Below are 23,740 nucleotides of genomic sequence, written 5' to 3' on the forward strand. Positions count from 1 at the left end.
TAAAGAGCATATTTCGCATACTGAGAAAACTCCATCACTGTGATGTAATGCATCTACAAGCTGCCTTTAGTTAACGTCCATCACAAATTAAATGACTGTCAGACCTTGAACACACCACACCTCCAAAACATAGTGGTGGCAGCATCATTTTGACTGAAATCATTTCTTCAGCAGTCAGCAAGAATGACTTACATTAGAATAGTAGAAATCAGAGGTCTTCAAATCCAGACCTGGAGGGCCAGTGGCCTACAACCTTTAGAACTGCTTCAACACACATGACTGTTGTAGATTGTCTCATTAAATATGATTGCTTCCACTCTGTTTTCATACACTCGTTGCATTATTAATGGAGATCTGTCTCAAACGATTTAATCCTTTTCAATTTCTAACTTTTAACTCTGTCTGCTTTGCACTGGGAGCTGATGAAGCAGATAAAGCATGATGTTTGTTCGAATAAAAGAGGGTTTGTTAGGATAGTTCAGGATTTGTGAAATGAAATTCTATTACAGGGGGAAAAAAAAAATCAATATATTTCTTACAGTAGATATTGCTAATGGCAACATTATTTAGCTTAACTACAGATTAGTTGGTCCTGAAAGCTAAAGGTTAGTCCAAGAGCAACTGGGACCAAACTACTCCAAAAATACAAAGTATGAAAAGTGTAGATGTTATTTATTTTCTATTTTATGGCCTTACTTGTCAATTAGGTTATTTCTCTGACCAGAAACTTAGTGTTTAAAACACAGGAACATAGATGGAACTCTTTGAAGACAGACAGATCTTCTGGATCCATTCTTTTTCTGAGAGCTTTTTAGGTTTAAACTAGGATTAGAATCAAATAAACTTAAGTATATCAAAATTTTAATCTTTGCTTTACCTTTGTTGTTATCAGAACAGTGCATGGTGTGTTTTGTTTCAGTCAGATTTGTAATTTTGTCCTGTTGATTTGCCAGATGCTCACTACAGAAGAAGCACATAAAACCCAGATACTGTTGCATCCTGAACACAATACAGACTGAGTTACTGAGTTGTTTTAGGTCGGCAGAAGGATTCTTTGGTTGAGCTCCATCTTAAGCATGGTTTCAGTTTCCTGGACCAACTTATCTGGATTGATCCTAACAGAAGATGCTCAGAGTAAGGGTTGGGGGAAGCATCTGATATCAGAAATACACTTCAATATTAATAATCTCTTTCCACAAAGCTGAAAACGGCAGTATCCACACAAATGACAGAAATCAGACACACTTTGTTCTAACTCACACACACAAAACCCACCTTAGTGTAAACCCCCCATGAAAGTTCTGTCTCCGTCACCATGACAACAATCCCAAACATCCCGAAGATGAGTGCATAGTCACTGAGTCGCTTTCGTTTCTCGAACAGCGCCCTCCGGTGACCGAGCTTGTAGCCAATGTCCTTGTTCTTCTTCTGTGGAGCCCTGCCGCCGCCTCGCCCGCTACCCTCCCTTACCAGGCTCTCGTTGGACGCCTTACTGGGGTCCTCTCCGCCGTTGCCCTTGGACACCACCACCTCTAAGCCAGAGCTGTGCAACGTCTGCAAGGGTTGCGTTTCCGAGTCAAGCTCCGCAAGGTTTCGGCGCGACGAGGACGCCAGGCTGCCTACTAGTGGTCTTACCACTCCACCATTGTACTTGCAGGTGTTCATGGCTATCTGAGGGAGTCGGCCACTGCTCTCAGAGAGGGAGGGCTTGGATCCAGCATGGCTCAGCTTCTTCTGCTCAGTTGAGGTCTGGAAACAGAAAGAGCAAGAATAAATAAAGCACTCTCACAACAAACAAGGTGTAAAATCTATCAGTGGGTTGAAGAAACCCACACAGGTTCATTGTTTAAATAGGACACTGATGCGGGAGTTTGAGCAGCAACTGACAGAGACGGATAAATACTTGGTTCATTGTTGAGAAGAACCACAAATTAAAAACAAAAATAAATCCTTTGAAAACCACCAATACTACAATGCCTTGCAAAAATCCAATCCCCTTTCATTTTTTGACATGTTGTAACACAACAACCACAAACGATGTACACCATACCATCAAAAAGTTGTGTATAACTGTGAAGCAAAAGGAAATTATGCCAAATAATTTTTACAGATTAAAACCTCAAAAGTGTGCCATCCATTTGTATTCTCGTCCCCTGAGTCAATACCTTCTAGAACTTGCTTTCAGTTCTGTTTCATCTTCAAGTCTTCCAGGGTTTGTCTGTACCAGCTTTGAACAACTTTAGACTACATTTTTTTCCCCAAACTTCTTTGCAAAAGAGCCCTAGTTCAGTCTCTTTATACAGCAGCTGTGAGCAGTAATATTTACGTTTTGCCATAAATTCTCACCTGGATCTGGATTGGACTGGCCCATTCTAACATGGATATGTTTTGAGCTAAACCAGGGCTTTTAAAAGTGCTCTTCATGAGGAAAAAAAATAACCAGACAAAGTAACTGCAGACATTTAGCCAACTTCATCAAGCCTATGCCAGAGACCAGATGGACAGACTAAAGCTATGGTGAGAGATAAGATATGGTCTGGGTCAAGCAAATTAACAAAAGGAGGAAGTATCACCATGAATACTGAAACTTTGGATTTCTATGGGCTGGATCTGAAGATGATTGACTGTCGTCTGCCAAAATGTGCTAGCTAACAACACCGTAAGGCTGTGATGTTATATTAAGACCAAAAACCCAAGTTTGATGACCAAGCCCCAGGAGTTTTAGGCAGGAAGGTAAATGTAGTTTATTATTTTAGCACTGCATATGGAGAGGCAGCTAAGGCCGATCACGTGGTGCTAGACATAGCTAAAGTAGGTAGCTGCTGTGATAATGTAGTGGGGGGCAGGACAGTTATCTGTTTAATGATGCTGCTGCCACCATGAGTAACCATGGGGATGATGTGTTCACAGTCATGTGCACAGTTAGTTTTTTACCCCAGAGTGTTTTGCAGGATGATCACAAACATTTTTGGTCTCTTCCTGGCCGCTTCATTTTGCATACATTTTGAAAGTATCTGACATTACACACTGATTTATTACAAAGAAACTCCAAAAATGCACTGAAGTTTTGAGTTTCAGTTCCACGAGATGTGTAAATTTCAATAGGTATGAATACCTTAACCTATAGTGCCTTTCAAAGGCATTATAAGTTAAGGTTTTATTGCAATAAGGTTTTTTATTGCAAACTATGAAGTATCCAAAATTGTGAAATAGTAAATATTTGCATGCGTCTCTTTTTTGAGATTTTTTTTTCTTTAAGGATGGCATCATGTGATGTCTCGATGAGCTCTTCCCTCTACAGAATGAAATTAAAATAGGAACTTTTAAAAACAAATGAATTATGAATAGCTCCAGATGTATAAATAAAACCACATAACCAACAGTGGACCATACAAAGTGCAGAAAATTGAATCTGTGCTTTTGCACAAATGCAGATATGAATGATTAATGCTTGGCATGACCCCTTTTCCTGTCACACAAGCACTCTTTACTGTGGAGAGCTGTAGCAGCCACCAATAACAAAGGGCAGAAGAAGACATTGACTATATATCTTTTTTTATGATTGACAGAAAAATTGATATGCAGATACATTTCTAATTTGATATAAAAGTTCACTGAAGCGAGTGTTGAAATAATTTGGGAAAAGTTTCCTTTTAATCCGCTATAACATATTTATTGAGCTCAACAACATTTCTGCTAATCCAAAGCACTCATAGCTTGTCCTGGATGTTCAGGTCAATTGTCCTGTTAAACCTGAACCTCTGGCCTAATCTCATCTTTTCCAGCCTCTGCTAGTTTTGTTTGTTTTTTGTGTCTGGTGTCTTCCGTCTTCTAATCAAATCTTACCATCTCATCTGTCACTGCTGAAGAAAAGCATTACCAAACCATGATACTACCACCAGCAGCATTCTAGATGGCGATAGTGTGTTCGAGGTTATGTGCACCGTTAATGTAATAAGCTCTGTACATGTGCAGTTCCACCAGGTGTGTGATAAGTGCTGCTGGCTAGTCTGAAGGAGCAGAGGGAGGAGTCGAGTGGGAGGCACAAGCGTGGAACCTGCAGCTTGGAGGAGGAGCTGCAGCTTGAAAGCGGGGCTAGGTCTACTGAGAGGTTTTACACAGCTGAATGGTTGCCATGGGAGACTAAAGGATTTCTCAAACATGCGCGAAAGCAACACCCCAGGTATGTTTCTGATGAGGAAATGACATAACTCAATTTAAAGCTTAAAAAAAAGTCGATTTTACGTCATAAAATTGACTTTTATGACGTAAAAGTCATAAAAGTCTTTTATGACGTAAAAGTCATAAGTCTTTTATGACGTAAAAGTCATAAGTCTTTTATGACTTTTAAAAGTCATAAAAGTACTTTAAAAGTACTTTGTACTTTAAGGGATTTCCTCCCTTAAAGGGAGGAAATCACTCCCTTTAAGAGTGATTTCCTCTTAAAGGGAGAGGAAATCACTCTCCCTTTAAGAGAGTGATTTCCTTAAGCTGAACAAGAACCAGACATTTTGTCTCTAAGCTCAATATCATTTCTGCGTCGTCTTGTAGTGCAGACGTAAAGCACTCCATCCATTGGTCACCCCAGCAGCATCTATGTGGCTGTCGCCCCAGGTCCTTCGGAGACCCGGGCAGATTATCATAATGGGTTATGAAGACATCACACAGAACAGTAGCTTAAAAAAAAAAAAAAAAAAAAAAAAAAGTTGGGGGGATGCAATACCAATGCCAGACCTTTTTATTAGCCTTGACAAAGCGTGCCTAATGCCTTTAAAAGTGCTGGTGGGAATACAGAAGGGCAGCCCTAATGGAAATTCACTAACTCTCATCCTGTGATGCTATCATCTTCCGCATATTGTGGCGAATAAGAACAGAACTAAAGGTTAAGGATTAGTGCAGCCCATAGTGTTTCTAATCCCCTTTTCTGTATTAAATTGCTTTTTAATCTGTGCCATTAGAAGCCCTCTATACTGCAGAAGTCAGTGGAGTAAGTGAACTTTGAGTTTGAATGACAGGAAACAGTGCAGATAGATGCTGATATGGCAGTGGAGATCAGGGTGCTGTTCTTTGTGCCTGGACTAAATTAGATCAGAGCTAATCAGAGCTAATTTGATACCAGTTCAACAAATTAAGATAACAGCGGAGTTCCCTGCAGAGGGAATCTGAACTTTACTGTCTTGTGACTGATTTTATAATTCATTTGACCAACACAGCATTTAGCAACAAAGATTAGAATTCCCCACGTCTTTAATCATTTCAATGCCAATGGCCACTAATGGATTTAAGGAGAAAGTGTAGTTTCAGAAATTGTTTTGACGTCACGTCAGAAATGTCTCTGAGCATAAATCGCTGATGTGTGCTGACACTCTCAAAAAAAAAAAAAGGTTTTTTTTTTTTTTTTTTTTTTTTAGAAAACTGAAAATAGATTTCCTTTTGTGAAACTAAGGCCTACGATTTAACTGTTTTTATGTTTTGGATCCAGATGACATCCATTTGCGAGAAACTAAAGCATCACTTTTTCCTTTGATTCATCACAATATGTCAGACATGTTAAAAAAAGAATCTGTGATTCTTGTTGGTGATTTAAATAGCTCTGAAGTCCTGCTCCCAGCTAAGAGTATTTTTAGTGTCCTGGATATTTGAAGTGGAAATATGGATCCTGGACTGTAAGAAAGCAAAGGTAAGACTCAGCCAAGTCTACTACGCTAAAAAATTCCTTTATTGTACAATTATAGAGAAATTCTGGGCACATAAACCTGTTTTAAGAAAATAGGTTTACATTCAAGAATGAGCAAAAATGCAAAGTAATGATGCTCTTAAGTTTATTTTCTACTTTCATAATACATCAGATTTTTGTCAGCTAGTGTTGCACATTACTGCTACAGTCAGGCTGTTCCATGTGCTTAACATGGCAAGACAACGCCAAGGCCCTTGAAGCCAGAACTCAGTAAGAACAACATCACTTTCAGTTTAACTGAGATCCAGTTGCAGTTTGCAAGCAGTGATGCCCCTTCACTGGACTGTCATAGAACTACAGAGTGTCTTCAATCAGAGGCGCTAACAGATCTACTGTACGACAGACCGCTACAGGAGATCCTTCCTGTTCACAGACATCACCATCTACAACATCGCTGAAGAAACTTGGACAGATTGCGTTATAAGATTATTTCATTTCCCTTTGTGGTATTTTTTTTATTATTATATTTGAATTGAATTAAAAAATTACTGAAATCCATTTGGATCCTTGTTCAGTCCCTCAGACGTTCACAGGCTTGAAGCAGGAATCCTCACATTACCTTCCAAACTCACAAACACTCAGTGCCTTCCATTCTCATGCCCACTCGGTCAGTCACCAAAGCTGCTCAGTTATTTAGTTTATTTGTTTGGCATGTTCACTGCAACACTACTAAAGAGTGTGGCAGAGCGGGCATGGGGGGCCAGCATGCCCTTGACTGCCCGCAAAGCCCCCAGAGAGGAGACGCAGAGGCAGCTCGTCCAGCTAAGAAATGGCTCAATTTTATTCTAAATAGCACACAGCATCCAGGCTCATGAAATGGAAACTCATAATCAAATTGAAAAGCCTCAGTGCAGAACAGCTTAAATGAAGGCAACCCTCTGCCTGGCTTTCTCGGTCTGTCTCACTCTGCAGGCAGCTCAGACCTAACAGAAAACCTGTCTTTCATTTTGGAACGCGCCACAGTGCTGTACTTTTGAAGCCTTATATATATTTGTGAAATTGAATTGTGTATTATAGCACAGTGCGTGCGTACGTGCGTGCGTGCGTGCGTGCGACAGATAAATTTCTGTGTGTAAATAGGCCCAGATGTGTGTTGGCTAAAGCCAGGATCCAGACCAAGTTGGATCGTGATGCAGACTGTGTGCAGCAATTAAAAAAAATATAAATAGGAAAAAGCCACGCAAGTGTATGTATGTGGGTGAAAGCAAGTGTATGCGTGTGTATGGAGACAGATTCAGCAGGGTTAACGAGAAAAGAAAGATCACAAAAGAAGACAGAAGGAGGAAACGTGACAAAATGAGGCAGTTCTGGAAATTGAGGAAACATGAACGATGGAGTGAAAGAAGAGAAAAAGAAAATGAATGAAAGAGGGGAGACAGCTCCCTGCGGGCGTCTCTGCCAGGGTGGGAGTGATTGAGAGCTCCAGGCTACCCTTTCCAGTTTGTCCCTGCACCCTAGACGCTGTCAGATTTCTGTGACAGGCCAGCAGGCTACAGGGCTCCTCCGTCCATCACTGACCAGCATGTGGATCATTACTCGGTGCTGGTAAAGACGGCAGGAAAACACAGCTACAAGCTCCACATGCATAGGAAAATATTTGATCACATCGGCCTCTGAAAACAAAGATATATAATTGTACATTTTTTGCCTACATTTAGTATTGTAATGCTTCCTAACAAATTTGTAATAGGAATACACCAATCTACTCTTTTCACGTCCGATACCGATATCTGAAGCTTAGTATTGGCCGATTCCGATCCAATACAAAATTACTTAAAACGTTTCTTTTTCAAAGCACAGAGACAAAAGAAAGTAATTACAATTGCATTTAGTAACTCTGCACCAGTACAGCACACTTAAAACACCAACAGTTTCACAGGTTTGGTCAAATATGTAAAATCAACTTTCATTTGTTCAGTCCGTGCAATTAGGAGTAAAACAACCAATGTAAAACAAATGAGGAGGATGCACTTTCTCTGTCTCCCTGCCCTCCCCATCTTCCCTGGTCAGCGTCTGTTTAGAGTCTTTTTTTGCATAGCTTCCAAAGTTGCAAATTATGGATGTGGTCAGCTGGTCTCTCAACGCGATTGATAATTTTTTTTTCCACTGGGAAACTGGGTAAAGGGGAACCCTTGTGTCCAGAAGGAACATTCTTCGCTGGATACACGATGGATTATGGATGGAAGTGGAAGACCATGTCTGACGACGCTGTAAGTCGAGGATGTTGAAGATATGTACATGATTGGATTTATGACGACAGGTTTTTTTGCTTATTGGTGTTGGCGGCTACCTGGCTTATCGGAAATATCGGAAGATGCCGGTAGCCATTTTGGCAACTTCGAGGCTGCTGGGTATGGTTGATGGGATGGGACCAGAGCAATCAACACTCAAACTGAGATGATACGGAAGCTGAGCCGTAGACTGGGTGCGATCCTGGAACAGGACCGTGGCCAGGCAGCGGATCTCGGACTCAGAATGGATATGGTGTGACCTTGGAGAACGTTGTTCGCTCGGATCAGGTGGGAGAACCTAAAATTTGGCTGTTTGGATTTGCCACTGAGAGGCACCAGCGAGACTTTCAAGGAAGGCGGTAAACTGATTTCAGCCTGACCTAAACGAATTTCTGCTATCGGAATCTGGCTCCCTGGGCTGGCCAGCTATCCTCCCCTGGTTATGTCTAAAGAAGGCTCCGTTCTGCTGCCCCTCCCCTCCCTGAGAACATCTGTGGGCCCCAAACTGATAAAGCTGGTGAACTCCATCATACTCACAGACAACCACATGCTTCAGTTAGGGTTCATGGTCTGACACACACAACTCACATGAGACCCATATGCACGTCACACCTCCTCCTCGTACCCGGCTTGTTTTGTCTATACATGTTTATATGCGCTTATGTGCTGAGGTTTCTTTCTTCATCTCAAACTTTGCCCTGCAAAGAACAGAGTGTGAGACGGGCGGTTTTTTTTCCCCTCTCCTTACCTGACGTTTTTCTTATTTTTCCTATTTCCTCTGCAAGGTGGCACCTGTCAGGCTGCAAGGCCTCAGCCAACTATCTCCCCTCTCTCACTCCCCCCCGCCCCCCTCGTGTTGTTGTGTAATGGATGGTTGTACTGGAACTGCAATTTCGTTGTCTTTCTGACAATGACAATAAAATTCTTCTGATTCTGACGATAAAGAAATGGAAACGGATTATCTTGGTCAAAAAACAAACTGCAATGTGTAATTAACAATTGTTAAAATACTGTAAAATAAATAAAGCATGATGCTTAAATATATTATCTTGAACATCTACTAACTTATTATGAATGGCTCTCAGCTGAGATCTAGTGATAATAAAAATACATTCTATTTTTATGGTGCTGTTTTGGACACTCAAAGTAATAGTGCTTATTGACTTTTAGTGTCAGTTTTCAATGAAAAATGTTCCTTATTTTATTTACCTTTATTTTACCATGATTTTCAAGGGAATCCTGGCCAAGAGTCAGCAACACAACAGAAAAATACCCAGTACAGAGAAAACTCCACAACTTCCCAATAAAGTTTAGTTTTATAGACAGAGCCCAACCCGACCAAAAATTTATGCTGGGTGGGTCAAAATGAAATGCGTTTTATGGTTGAGTAGGGTTGGGCTTACAAACTTACAATACACACAGCAAGTAGGAAAGCTAAACAGGAATGCATGAAAAAAGTTGTTTCAATCTACTTATTCTAGTCTAAACAGAGGAGTAGGTATTTTATCCGGTTGAGGAACGAAAATAAAAGTGCAGGAGTTAATTAGACTGTAATAAGCGGAGTGAGCTGAACAAGTATTGCTCGGAAGATTTGTACTTGATCCATCCTGTGATTACAATAAGCAACGCATCAGGTTTACTGCTGGCTCAGGCCTCATGTAATTTTAATGTGAAATGTAGTTTGGTTAGAAGGGCCGGTGGCATGGAACAGCTTAAAGTGGCGTCTCTAAAAAAATGTTTTTGTAGTCTTTTAGTTTTCCATACCTTATTTAATAACTTATTCACACCTCAACAAATAATCATCATGTATTTAGCATTTTCATGGACAACTGTAGGAAAGTCATTAGTATCCAGAATTTTTCTTTGCAACCACAAAAATTAAATACTTCCATTGTGTTTGTTCATTTTTGTCTGTTGAAAACCAACTAACTCAAAACCGCTAAAGATTTGTGACATTTCAAACAAAGCTCAGTGACTAATACAACCATCCTTTGACTCCATAACAGATACAAGCCTTCCAGTCATGGAGTCTGTCAATTTCATGATCCGTTTATGATCAACTTTTTGTTCAGCAGGAACCACAGCATCCCAGATGCTGTTCAGAGAACGCCACTGCTTTCCTTTACCATAACTCTCCTGTTTAAGAAGGACTCGTGTTTTCAAAAAGATTTAGATCAGGTGAGAAAGGAGGCCGTGTCATTATTCTTTTACCTTTGGAGCCTTTAGTGATAAGATGCATTGAGTACTTCAATGCATCTTATGGAACGTTGTCTGGCATGAAAGATGCAGACTGTTCCCTGTATCACTGGCTAAGGAAGTCTCTTATAAAGACTTGCAGTATTTTTGTTTAATTTTGAGTCCGTCTTCAACTCCAAAAGGTCTGACCAGCTTGTTTTGAATTAAACACCATATCCCAGAAATGTAGCAGCCAACCTGATGTTATAAAGACCCTGTTTAGTATTGTTTAGACGTAAAACACCCAATTTCTTTATTTTTTTACTCAATACATAATAAACACAATAACTCTCTTCTACATCCCTTCTCCCTCCACTTGCCCTTTTTCTTTAACGTCAGATTTAGATGAAGAAAGTTTCTAAAAACCAGGATAATCCTCCATGGAGGAAAAAAAGGACATGGGTACACGCCTGTGGGAGCCAGTTTAGTTCGGACAAATAACACAGTGTTCAACAGAGACTCTGTGCTATTATAATTAGGACCCAACAAGGTTATTCCATGAATGCGTGCATGAGTGTGTGTCTTATAAATTAGGTCCTGGGGAGATTGGGGTTATAACGGATAGAGGGAGATGTAGGAGGGGGGGTTACTTTCCCTGTGGGATGCACACTGCCTGATTTTAATTTCCAGCAAATTAAAATTGTTAGAAAATGGATTTGTAAATTGGGGCCATAAAGGGTGGACTGATCCTGATAATATGGGTAACAAATTAAAGCTTGAAGTGATACCAGCCTGACTTCTTCTCACTGCACTGGAAGACAAGTTACATCTGACAAGAGTAGCAAATATAGTAAATATTTACTGAAACACTTTCCTATGACTTCTTTTAGTGTATTCATTAGTGGCATTTAGTACATATAATAAGAAATAAGCTATACCAACAAAATACCAACTGAATTTTTTAGGGGCAAGACAAATAATCGCATAAGTGAGCACAACAGATCTCATTCTGACAATGTCAGTCAAGATTCACAAAACTACAAGAAAAGCTCAAAAATTAGAGTTTCATCAAAAAGTTTATTTTTGCCTCATTTCAGAAAGTGAAGCTCCTATTATATTGCATACATTAAAGATAGAGAGGAATGTTGATATAAAATGTCCAATGAAACCAATGTTGAAATTTGGGATATAATTGTAAAAGAAAAAGGGAAAAAATTTACATCGATAAATAATACCCATATAGAATCACATTGATGGCAGCAGCATGCTCTGGGTCTACTTCACCTCCAAAACATGTTTGAGGAGAACTGAGGCCTTAGTCACAGTGGAGGGAATGAAAAACAGCTTCAAACAAGCTCTTATTTTGAATGCTTTGCACACTCTGCAGCGAATGTGTCTTTACAGAACTAGTGAATGACAGCAACTCCATCGAAATCATTAAAGTAGTTGATCAGCTTCAGCCCCTCTTTACCCTCCAGGTCATACTGCTTCCCACAGAGACCTAAAGAACACACCTAGATCTGGATTCCATCTGCAAAGTTTTCTGAATGAGGTTTCTGTGACAAATCCAACATTTGCTGTTAACACAGCAGTTACATCTCCTTTTTTACTCTTCATGCTCAGTTGCGCAGAGATCTCAAGATGTATATTCTAGCTGGCATATTGTGGTAAAACATAAAAATTACATTACTATATTTCTGTTGTATCCTTTTTGCTGCTCTGAGCTCATCAGCGTATTGCCAAGTAATCTTTCTTCTTTTTTGTTTGTGTCCTACATTCTAAACATCGACTCATTTTCAATCTAGAGTCTTATTTCAGACCTTCCTTAGATTTTGGAAAGGTCAGTCAGCTGCTCCCACACAAACGACTTTCCCACTGGCATAGTTACAAACCATGGCAGATACAAAAAAAATACCAGAATTACAAGAATAATTCCCTTAAAGCAGCACATCCTGCAGAACAGCTTAGAGTTCAGTTATTTTTAGGGAGGGAGGCGGGGGGAATCTCAAGCTGCTGTCATGCTGCTTCCTATCCTGCCATGTCTGCTGGCTTTCTGCAAAATATGTGTCCAAGCATGAGGACATAAGCACAATTTGCAGAACATTAAATTCTGTCATATCCTTGAAGAATGTGTGCTGCTTTTGATGCCCCCGTTTTCTGAATAGAGTGTTTTAGATCAATGTTCAAATGCCACTGTTCACAGTGTTCTGCTGCGTCAGGACAGGATGCTGACAGGATACTTTTCTGTGACATCACTGTCTCCACTGATCCAGACGAGCTCAATTAGAGGGATTTAGAACTACTGTATGAGAGGGCAAAGCAGGAAAAAAAAAACAAGCAACACAGAGGAAGCCAAACTAAACCAGGATTTACAAACCAAAGAGAAAACAACTAACATTAACATAGGAGTCAAAACTAAACCGAACAGAAAACGGGAACAGAATTAAGCTAGAATATAAACCCCAAAAAAATTGAACTACAAAGCAAGATCCTAACGAAAACACCGCAGAGACCGAGTATGAAAAGTCCGTTCTAACAATAACAACCAAACCCAAAATGATCAGAAAACACAGAGGAAAGGAAAACACAAACACCCATGGGTCACAACATGCCATAGTGCACAGTCCACATTTTCTGCAAACAGGATTTCTGTACAATTCTTTTTATGGAATATTACACCTTTACTGATTCAAATAAAACAATAAAATAAAGATTAAGCATGTCAAAATAATGTAAAGAGTCAACCACAGCAGTCATCAAGCATGATAAGACCTGTGGAGGAAAACTGAACATTTTTTACTCTGCTTTCTTTTTTCCTGGAACTTTCCAGACTTTATGGGAAAGCATATCAGACCTGTTGAAATCCATGTCCATGTTCCGTATTAACACTAAAGAACTGTAAAACGTCAGATGTTTTTGGCTGAGTCATGCATAGAAAACAGCCCATTCACTACTAGTTTCACTCCTACCAGCAGACGGAATGTAGATGAAATGTCCTTAGTGTTGACATTATCTCTCAAGTTAAAAAAAAAAAAAAAAAAAATCAACAACTTTTTTCTAAGAGTATTTTTACTGTTATACTAACAGAGAACTAAAAGCCTTTTAGCATTTCACAACAGTAGTCAAAATGGAGTTCTGATCAGATCTAATAATAATTTCATTAGAGATGCAGAATCTTTTTCTGGAAATGTAATGACTCCACTCCTGTGCTCATTCAGAAGCTCCATCCACCATGGACGCACGTTGCTGGGCAACACCACCAACAACAGAGCTTTCTTACAAGAAGTAAACCATTTAAGTCTTACCCAGTGTGGAGGTGGACATCTCTTTCTAAAAGCTGCAGCAAGACAATCATAATGCAAACAATAAGCAAGCACATGCAACAGTTATGGGCTATGCAGATAACTGCGGCTACAAGAGCAGCATCAAAAGATGGTTCTTTAAGGAGCCTGAGGTGTGAATGAAGACACAAAGCAATGGTTTTAGTTTTTGGTGCAAATATTAGTGATTTGGGAAAAGAAAAAAACAGACAATTACAAATGCACAATGAGAGACAAATTAACTCAAAATAAATCGATTCCAAGATCATAGAGTTCTTGTCCTTTTTCCTTAGCTCGCCATCCTTGGATTCAGACGAGGATCTGATCCATCATGAATAAAAAATAAAAAAAAACGACCTAAAAGGCCAGAAAACCCATTAAGTGTTTTATCAACAACCAACAATTATGTGTAAACATACAAATGCAATAAATATGAAATTCAAATGCAATTATTAAATGTCTAATAATTAAACTAAACATTTCAATCAGGTTAAATTAACCATAATTTAAGTAAGCAAAAAGAATATTAATCATATTTCAAACTAATCAATTTAAAGTTGAAAAGTTGAAATCAAAGTTCACTTTCAAAATCAAGAAAAATAAATTAACTGAAATACTCAAACAGAGTGAAGGAAAAAACAATACATAAATATATTGCGCAATATCAATTAAAATGTAGCTACATCCTATTTTAATCATATCAATACAAAAAGTGCCAGAGCTTGTACAAAACCAGCGATTATGTTACCTTTGGGAAGAGAGTGGGGCGTACTAACTGCAATCAGCTGTTTCAATCCCGGTGACGGCCCAGGTAACAGACGCCAACAGTTCTAATAAAACAACGCTCTAATGAGCAATCGAGCAGAAATTTCATGCTAAACCAATAGTGCTATCCCACAAACAACTCACCAATAGATCAAATCAGTGGATGCAAAGATTTTGATGAATTTGCCAGGATGAATTGTCAGGAAGACGTCAAACAGCCAACCACAATCACAATAGAACAAGTGATAAAGTTCAACTGTGTGCTGGAGGCGGGGCTTTAAATAAGTTGGCAGGTTTGGGGCAAAACAGGAAGTGGGCCCGCAAAAATAAAAGTCTTGACTAATTGACTAAATGCGGGTTACACACACATACACAGCACCTTCAAACAGTGAAAAATGGTCAGATTTTTTACATGAAATGCAACAGGGGCCGGCATTACAGCTGTGTTTATGTCTTCATTGCTACAAAACCTTTCCAGATGTTCTTCAGGGAGTCAGTGACATCTCAAATAAATCTAATGTTACTTTTTTTTTTTAAGTCATTCATCCAGTTGAAGTGCCAAATGTTTTACCTGAACATTCACAGAACTCATTCAACCACAAACCTCTGCAGCATAACGTCTGCAGCGGTCTTGCTGCTTTATTAAGCTTTATTATTTGGATAATTTGTAGCTTCCTTTCATTCTTCATTACATGACATAAAACAAAATCACACAGGTTGATCCTCAGACCTGGAGTCCAAGTCTATATGGGTCAAGACTGAGTCAAGTCTTAAGTGAGAGTAAGGTTTAAATGTCTCCTACATTTGAACTGTATAAACACCAGGCTTCTCAACTGCAGCCAAACTCGTAGCTTCCATCAGGCTCTGAGCAACCAGCAGGGACAAGTCTGGCTGCAATTTGGAGGTGTGCGTGTTCTAGGTGCGTTAAATGCATAGAATACTGATTTTCGATCCTGATCTTCAGAGCCCACATTCCCTTTCACTTTCAACTGCAGCATCCAGATTATATGAAAGCATGGATTCATCCTGTGCATCAATGCTAAAGGCTAGTGTTGGTGGTGTAATGGTTTTCATTGCATGGTTTGGGCCTCTTAGTACCAAATGATCTCTGTTTAAATGCCACAGACTATTTCTGCTGCACTGTTGCTCATGTCCACCTTCTGTTAGCTTATTCCAACAGGATAAGTTGCCATGTCAGAAAGCACAGGTAAGAGAGAAGTGATTTCTTGACTGTGACTGATTCTGATTACAATGGGCTTACTGTGCTCTAAAGGACTCCATAGTCACTACAGCTCAGTCCAACAGAGGTAAGGTAAGATAATTTTATTTATATAGCACATTTTCAGCAACAAGGCAATTCAAAGTGCTTTACATGAATTAAAAGGAAATACAAACAAAATAACAAACTAAAGGAAAGAAAAAGAAGAAAAAAAAAGCAGTGTTTCTCAGCTCCCTTAGGAAGGACAAAAGGCTTCATAAGGCCCCACATACTAGGGGTACTAAACTCTCCAGAGGTCCACAGATGTGAACTCAATGCAAACATCTGCCATACATGTCCTAGCAGTGGCAGATTTTAATGACTGCATACTCTGTCTCAGACATTGAACTGCTCAGTGGTAAATGGTGTTCACATGGAACAATTCTGTATGCGCCACCCAGCTGATGGCTGATGATGTTGAGAGTCGGCACAAACAGTCCCAAGGACACGCAGCAGCAAGACCGCCATTCTGCCGCACTAACTGGTGTTCAGTGGATGCCCTGAAGGGCCAGGCGACCGACTAGCTCATCAAACTTACTAGTATCCATTGTGATGGGAGAAATGAAAGAATTTGAAATGAACGACATCTCAACTGTCCGTGGACAGTGAGCGGACTCCACACAGTTCACAGAATACACAGTACACCCGAGTGTGTGGGAGCCTTCGGATGTGTCTTGTTTCCAGTGACTGCATTATCGACTGCATTCCTTATGAGCTGCAGATGCTGTTAATCACAGATACACACCTGGCTTCATTTAAGCCAGGTGTGTGACAGAAGTGACATCTAAAACTTCCAGGACAGTGGGTCCTAAGGACCAGTGTTGAGTCACACAACAGGCCTTGTAGTACGGAGAAATTAGATTAGATGAGGTCGCCTTGTGATTCCCTGTGACTGCATCTCTGATGGTCCAACCAAGACAGACCTGGGGTCTATTTTGTTTTGAATTATGCAGCAGTTTGACAGGAATGTCATGAGTGAGACAGGTAGTAAGCTAGGGAGTAAAGTAAAACACATCCACTTTGGGGGAAAATATAAACTAAACTCTTTTACTCGCAAAAAAGTAGTGTACTTAAGTCCTCAAAAGTACAGAAAAAAAAAACAAAGGGAAAAGGCAATCTTGTTCAAACAGCAGCTACAGCTTTCTGTTTACTGCTTGACAGACCTGTGCTTACAACAGCGGGTCTTCTGGTACCTACTCTCTAGAGTCCGGTGATACATTGACAGAGCGTTGAGTTTGAGCCTGTGTGTCAGGTCAAAATGTGAAGAGTGAAAAGTCGGATGCAGCAATGCGGTTTGGACTTTATTATTTTGAGCTTGATGTTTGGAGGCTGAACTGGATACAGTGGGATCCTGCTCATCTTGGTTCTCAAACTTGTTTGATCCCTTTGGATAAGACACAACAAAAGAGGAAAATATCCTGTTTGGCTTCTATTGACAAAGTAACCAGAAGCTTAGTGGCAAACAGTAGACCACAGCAACAAGAAAACTAATCCTGTAATTCAGTCACGTTTTATAACCAACATTAGACATTAAATCTTGTGAGATCAAACTTACAATTTTCAGTATGGGAAATACTGACACCATCTTTACTCAATACAAATAAACAAGCAGCTCATTAGATGTTAAATGTGAATTAGCAGCATTCTAGGAGGTTAATACAAAAAGATTACAATTAAGCCACTGACTGATAAGTACAGTGAAGTAGGAGGAAATGCAGACCAGTGCTATTTATGAAAATGATTTGATTTGGATCCACAGATAAAGATGGAGGAGCAATAGTATTATCAGGTAGTTACTGGAGCAACAGACAGTGGCTGAAGGTCAGCAGACAGAGAATGCTTAGTTGTGCCTTACCAGCACATGTTGGGAAATTGCACAGAAAGAGCAAACAGTATGATACAAATCCAGAATGGAAGTTCAATAAATAGTTGATCATTAACTGATGTCCCAAAGATGCCTGTTCAACAAACACCTGTCATTCCCAACTGTCTCAGAAAGCATCTGGAGCAACATCTCCTGGATCTGATGTTTCTGTTCTGTGTGTAATTTTAATAAGCATGAAGTCTACAGACACGTACAGCTCTACCAACGTTTCTGTTCAATCTATTATTAAACTCATGATCCGAATAACTTTTAAAAGAGATACTCTTCAGTAATAGACTGATGTTCTTCATAGACATTTTAACCAAGCTCAGTCGTGTTTTCAAGTGACATAAAGCTACTTTTCAGCTTGGAAACTGCTGTTAGACTGTAGTTGGAAACAAAACATGATTTTCAACAAACAGCTAGACTGTTAGATTTTGTGAAAGTAGTCAGGAAAACATGGGCTGTAAAATCAAAGCAGACTGGCAACAATGTCTAATTCTGTATATTTAAATTTACACAAAAAATTGGTGGTTCAAAAATCATAAAGGAATCACTAAATGCATATCAGATTAACAACAAGGTTTTTCTTGTTCTCATGAATTCAGCCATGGAGCCTGGAAAGTCACCGATTCCAGAGTGAACACAGCAAGACAGCGCATCCAAAATGGCAGATAGCAGCACCATAATCATGTCAAATGAAATTAACTTGATCACAGAATGTGTGTGCATGTGTATGAAGTGTCTTGCTCAAGGACACGACAGAGGAGGAACCCACTGATTGCAGGACAAACTCCTATCACCGTGGCCACCATCATTTTGCTTTAGCTAATATTTATGTTTTATGTCATAAAATCTGCAGCACATATTCTATGACATTTTGGAAGTTTGCTTCATCTTGCCGGTTCTTCTGCTTTACAAAAAACACATTTTCAAAACAAATTTTTAAATATCAAAATATCATTACTCTGGTTAAATCAGATGTTTGTTAAATGACTTGTTTAAGAATCTATGTTAAAAGTTTAGGACTTTAACCCTCCTGTTGCCCTCGGGTCAAAATGACCCGAGGACAACAGGAGGGTTAAGATGAAGTGAGGCTTGCATGCCTTAATTGTACTTACTTCTTGACTCCAGACTTGGTTGTAATGACTTGAGACTCACCTGTGACTTTCAATATGATGACTTGGACCCACTACTAGGTACTAATTATAATTTCTATTGCTAAACATCCAGACATTGTGAGTTAAAACTCTCCTCTCCTATATTTTCAGAGTTGATGTTTATGAGAAAGTTCTTTCAATAAACCTGCTTAAGATTTACATAGAATATAAAATAGAACTAAGAGCTCATTCAGTGTTTGGCTAATCAGCTCGTGAAAGCATCCTCTAATCAACAGTATTGGCCCATTCGCCTCTGTAGAATCCCATTACGCCTGATTGCTTGATTGATGCCAGATTTGGGCTGATGACTTGATCACAAAGAAGAACTTGTCTTGGATACATTCACACATTAACTGAGATGAATGAGGGAAAGTTTCATTCAGAATCAGTGTGTCACTCCACATATACAGGAATTATCTTATGTAGAATGACTTTATTCTGATAAACACCTGGATTCAAAACTATAAGCATGTTCAAGTGTTCCTACTCAAAGACAAATGCTATGTAAATATAACTTTAGCAATAGTTTTCTTTAGCAATATGGTAAAGGGCTTCAGATAAATGATTTTATCATTTCATTTGTTAAATATTGCTTACTGCTTACTCTTACGCATTTATACCAAGGGTCAACCATGGATTGTGATAGAAACACAAAGTTTAATTGAAGTAAGAGATAAGTGGTTTGGGTTAAAGCGGTCAAAATAACCAATGTTTCAATATAATCAATACAAATATTTACTCACAGATACTCATTAACATCAAAATGATCATAAACTGGCTCATTTGGCAACAGTACTGCAATAACATTCCATCCATTTTGCATATTTTGAATTATCGCATCTGAAAAGTTTAATGGAAATGACAAAATTCAAAATAACTTCCTCAATTTCACAAAAACGTTTTTATGCTTGCTTGAGGTGGGCTTTTTTGTGTGTGTGTTTTTTTTTGTTGCCGTTTCTTTTTTAAAAAGAGTTAATGAACTAAGGGGGAGATGGAAATATATCTGAGGAAGATGGTGTGTCTATGCCTTAGCAGAGGCATAAAATTTGGAAACATTTCAAAGTCAGCGACTCCAAAGTCCAAACCAGGTGTATCCATCTTAATGCATCGTGTCATAAATCATCTGCAGCAAGTTACTTGATTGTGCTCCATTGTTCTCCATGGTCACTACATCACAATCAAATATAGAAACAGGAGACTCCCATCATGGATGTACATCCAACAAATCTGCAGCATCTGTGATGCGATCATGTCAATGTGAACCTCTGAGGAACTCTTCAGACACCGTGTCAAATCAGCATGGACAGGAATTAAGTCACTTCTAAAGCCAACTAACTGTGTACTAACAGAGTGTACCTAATAAAGTGGCCAGTGAATTGTAATAAAATTCAAAAATATGATGATGCATGTTACAAGTTATACTCCTCAGCTCTATTTAAACATCCAAACATCACTCCATTCCTCACAGAGTGACAGCTGTTAAATGGCCCTTAAACCTCCTTAAAATTCACCAATCTTGACCTTCTATGGATTCGCGTTCAGTGCTGTGAAAAGCAACGACTACATCAGGTATATAAATGCCAACGACCTGACAACTTCTATTTTCATTGAACTGTGATTGTGACTCATTTGAAAACGAACCCCCTATAAATTCTGGCCTAAGCGCTTTCTTTCCACCCCAAGGGAAAAAATATCAATTGCAGCGAGAGAAGCCAGGACAACCTATAGCACCGGACAGATCGATAGCACAACAAAGTCAGTAAAGATTGACTGGAGAGCTGCCTGGAAACGTCCGGCTTGGGATTTACGGAGAAAGGAGGACATGAGCCAACAAGAGCAGAAGAAGGAAGACAAGAAGAAAAGAAAAAGTCAGACGATTTCAGGGTCACAGCATATCCTCATCAATGTGTTTTTTTTTTGTTTTTTGTTTTAAATAATTCATTCTTAACTATAGTAAATTGCCACTGCCTGTTCCAAATGTTCCCCTTGTGAGTTTCCACAGACCTGTTGCAGAGAGGACGGTACCAGCCTATATACTGGGAAAACCACTGAAAATATTTAAGGGTATTGTGGAAATATACAGAATGTCATGAGCTCTGGATGCTAACAGGAGACCTCACAACATGGCAGGTTCCACTGAGTTTGGTTGCCTAATCTCAAACTAATTGAGTCCGTATCTGGCAAAGAGATGACATCTTTTTTATCCAGTGAAGAGAAACAAGCAGACACAGGTGTCTTGTGCACCCGTAGATATGACGGGTGTCTGCAAGGTGCCCATTTGCACCTTGCGGACACAAGGTAAAACATAACATTATTTCTGTACCTTACTACATTGCACATTGTCTTGTTTCCAGGTGGGTAACCCATAATCAGAACTCACAATACACCGTAAAACAGCCAAGATAAAAGTTGCAGGTATTATGCTAATACCCTTGAGCTATGCCACCTTCCCTCTGTGCCTTTTCTTTCTTTTTACTTTTTTTTTTTAGTTATGAAATTAAGTGACTAATATCCTTTGGGCCTTTTGGCGTAAATTGATTCTATTTAAAAAGCTTTTTTTTCCAGTCTGTCAGAGAAGAAGAGGTGGCTGGGGAGAAGAAAAGTGATTGAAAATGGACTCTCAAAGAAAAAGAAACCAGACAGCTGGTAAAGTGAGCCCAGCTTGTGGAGGGGTTAAAGAGGAAATTGTAATAACAAACGGGGATCTGAAACAGAGCCTCGCTCATCCATTAAGGAGCAAACTTTCAGCCTGATGATGGAGGCTGGAGCTGCTGTACAGGAATTGAGACAAACACAGTTTCAAATATTGCAGAGACCAGAATCACAAACCGAAGGAATGTACTGGGGCAGGAAGAAAGGTGAAGAATTCCAATACGTCTTCATTCTGAAGCTTTGACCACTTTCTGTTGTGATTTCTAACTAGAATTTAGCATCAGCAGACACATGTGAGGTTACTGTGTGCTTTTTAGCAGTAACCAATGTAGATATTACAGGTGCACATTGTCTTGTACACCCGTCATATCTACGGGTGCACAAGACACCCATATATATGTCTTTTGATGTAAGATTAGATCCACATTGACCAAAGCCTTGTGACCTCTAATATATATTGTTAAATCTGCCACCAACAGCCTAAAAATGTCACCAGATGCTCAAACTATGTACATTTTAAATCTATTTCTTCAATTTTATAATTTCTACCTGGTGAGAGGTTATCCAGGTGTGTGCTGTAATTTACCTTCCACATTGCAAAAGCCAGTTAAGACACACGTCCTTGTTGTTTTTTTATATTATTTTCACAGCTAGAGAGAAATAGTGCCGTAAAAAGCTTAGTATTTTTTACGGCACTGTTTTTATGAAACGGTTCAGACTTGGCCAGATGACACAGACTGCTGTCCTTTCAGACAGTCTGTCTCTGATTGGATAAAAAAAATACAAACACAAAATGACAGATTTCAGGGACTTGAAGGCCCTGTGGCATGACCTTAAACAGTCTGTTCATCCTCAAAAACCCACCAACATTTACTCAGCATATCTTTGTATAGTACTAAAATTATTATCAGTCAGGTGTTACAAAAAGTCCAAAAATTTATAAGAAAATCTGTCAGAAAAAATACTTTTCACAATACTGTATGCAAACATTCTTTCTACATGGATGACAATTCAATACATATTTCAAAAGTGTGAAAGGACTTCATGTTCCACAAAGAATGCTTCATGTTTAGATCTTCATAACAAACGTTTACAGGCCAAAGTAGAGAACAGTGAGGAAGCAGCTTTGCACTGAGTCTTAAAAGGAAACAGTAGAAAAATCAGGAAGCGTGAGAAGTCACAACTTTTTAAAATGTTATCCAGGACTGGCATGGAAAACGGGGTCTTTTGTAAACTATTTGACAGACTGATGTGAGACCAGCAATGAAATAAATGTCATAATAATCACACAAGGAAGACTTTAGTTTCAGTTGCATTGTGTTGTCAGAGGAGATTGGGCTGCAGGAGAAATATGATGAGATTCACCGTGTAAAGACACCCACACAACAATCATCCCACTCTTTCACTCGCGCTCTTCACCTTAAACACTGACACAAAACTACAAGCACACATATGCAGAGGCACATACAAATGGTAGATAAATGTATTTTAAAACTAGTGCAAATATGCAGCAGAAGGTGATGTTTCATCATAATTAATAGAGAGTGAATAGAGCTGAAGTAAATGAGCTTGGTTTAACAACAGCATGAGAACATTTTACACATGAAACCCTCACCCAGAAAAATACATGTAAACATAGAGTTCTGACTTTATTCTCATCTTATTTTCATATAAAAGTTCCTGTGTATGTAAGCATAAGAGATAATCACAACAGATAAAGGATGAGATGCAGATGAGATCTGACTTTTTTCTGACTGGGTGATTCTCCATGGCCACAGAAGAATGGAAACAAAAACTGGATTTCTGGGGGAAGTGTTTTGTTTAAATTTCCAAAATGCTCAAATCGGTTTCAGATAGATTTTGAATTTAAAATTAAAAATTTTTGAACGCAGTAATTATTCAACATTCACAACCTAAGTTCACATTCTAGGTTTCCTAAATTTTGTTTCACATTGTGCTCTTAATTTGTAGATTTACCAAATCTTTGTTGTTCAAAATAAATAAAATAAATAAAACCGTCAACTGAAACCAGATAGCTACACGCTGTAAAAAAAGAGACCTATAATATATTTTTAAACTCTTTAAAAAAATCATAAGTTTACATAAAGTTTACATATGTCACTGAACAATTCTGAAAACCCAGTTTGATGATGATGTCATGCATACTGTAGGTTCATGTACAGTGCATGTAAATGTCTGGTTTTAACTATGGTTGTTTTTGACCTTTTAGAATGATTTTAACAGTGACAGTATTCTGCATGTGGCTCCCTGCTCAGATATCTCCAGAAAGCTGTCAATATGTAGCACAGAGAGCAACTGAAACACTATAGATTTTATGAAATTCATAGCAAAAACCTAAATATGTGAAGCAGAAGAACTTTCTCCATAAATTTTCTCTGCACACAATTAAATGGACCTTCAATGATGATAAAGATAAGTTTAGAAGACATGACGAATGTATCTTTTTTCAAAGTGACATATTGTCATTTTCCTAAAATAATGGACAAGGCAGTGTTGTGTTCAAGACCACCTAACCCGAGACCAAGACCACAGTTTATAAAAACTGTGGTCTTGGTCT

At 39.0% G+C, this 23,740-nt stretch overlaps 1 protein-coding gene across 2 annotated transcripts in view; it reads right to left on the minus strand.

The window, feature by feature from the left end:
- The window catches only part of kcnn1a (potassium intermediate/small conductance calcium-activated channel, subfamily N, member 1a), an 80,006-nt gene that overhangs the window by 35,105 nt on the left and 21,161 nt on the right, over nucleotides 1–23,740 (minus strand). For both annotated transcript variants that reach the window (XM_007573791.2, XM_016661664.1), the window contains exon 2: nucleotides 1,276–1,749. In XM_007573791.2, the coding sequence (XP_007573853.1) occupies nucleotides 1,276–1,749 (474 nt within the window). The remainder of the gene's footprint in view (nucleotides 1–1,275; nucleotides 1,750–23,740) is intronic.

This window comes from Poecilia formosa, unplaced genomic scaffold, assembly GCF_000485575.1.
Source record: "Poecilia formosa unplaced genomic scaffold, Poecilia_formosa-5.1.2 Scaffold338, whole genome shotgun sequence".
Lineage (NCBI taxonomy): Eukaryota > Metazoa > Chordata > Actinopteri > Cyprinodontiformes > Poeciliidae > Poecilia > Poecilia formosa.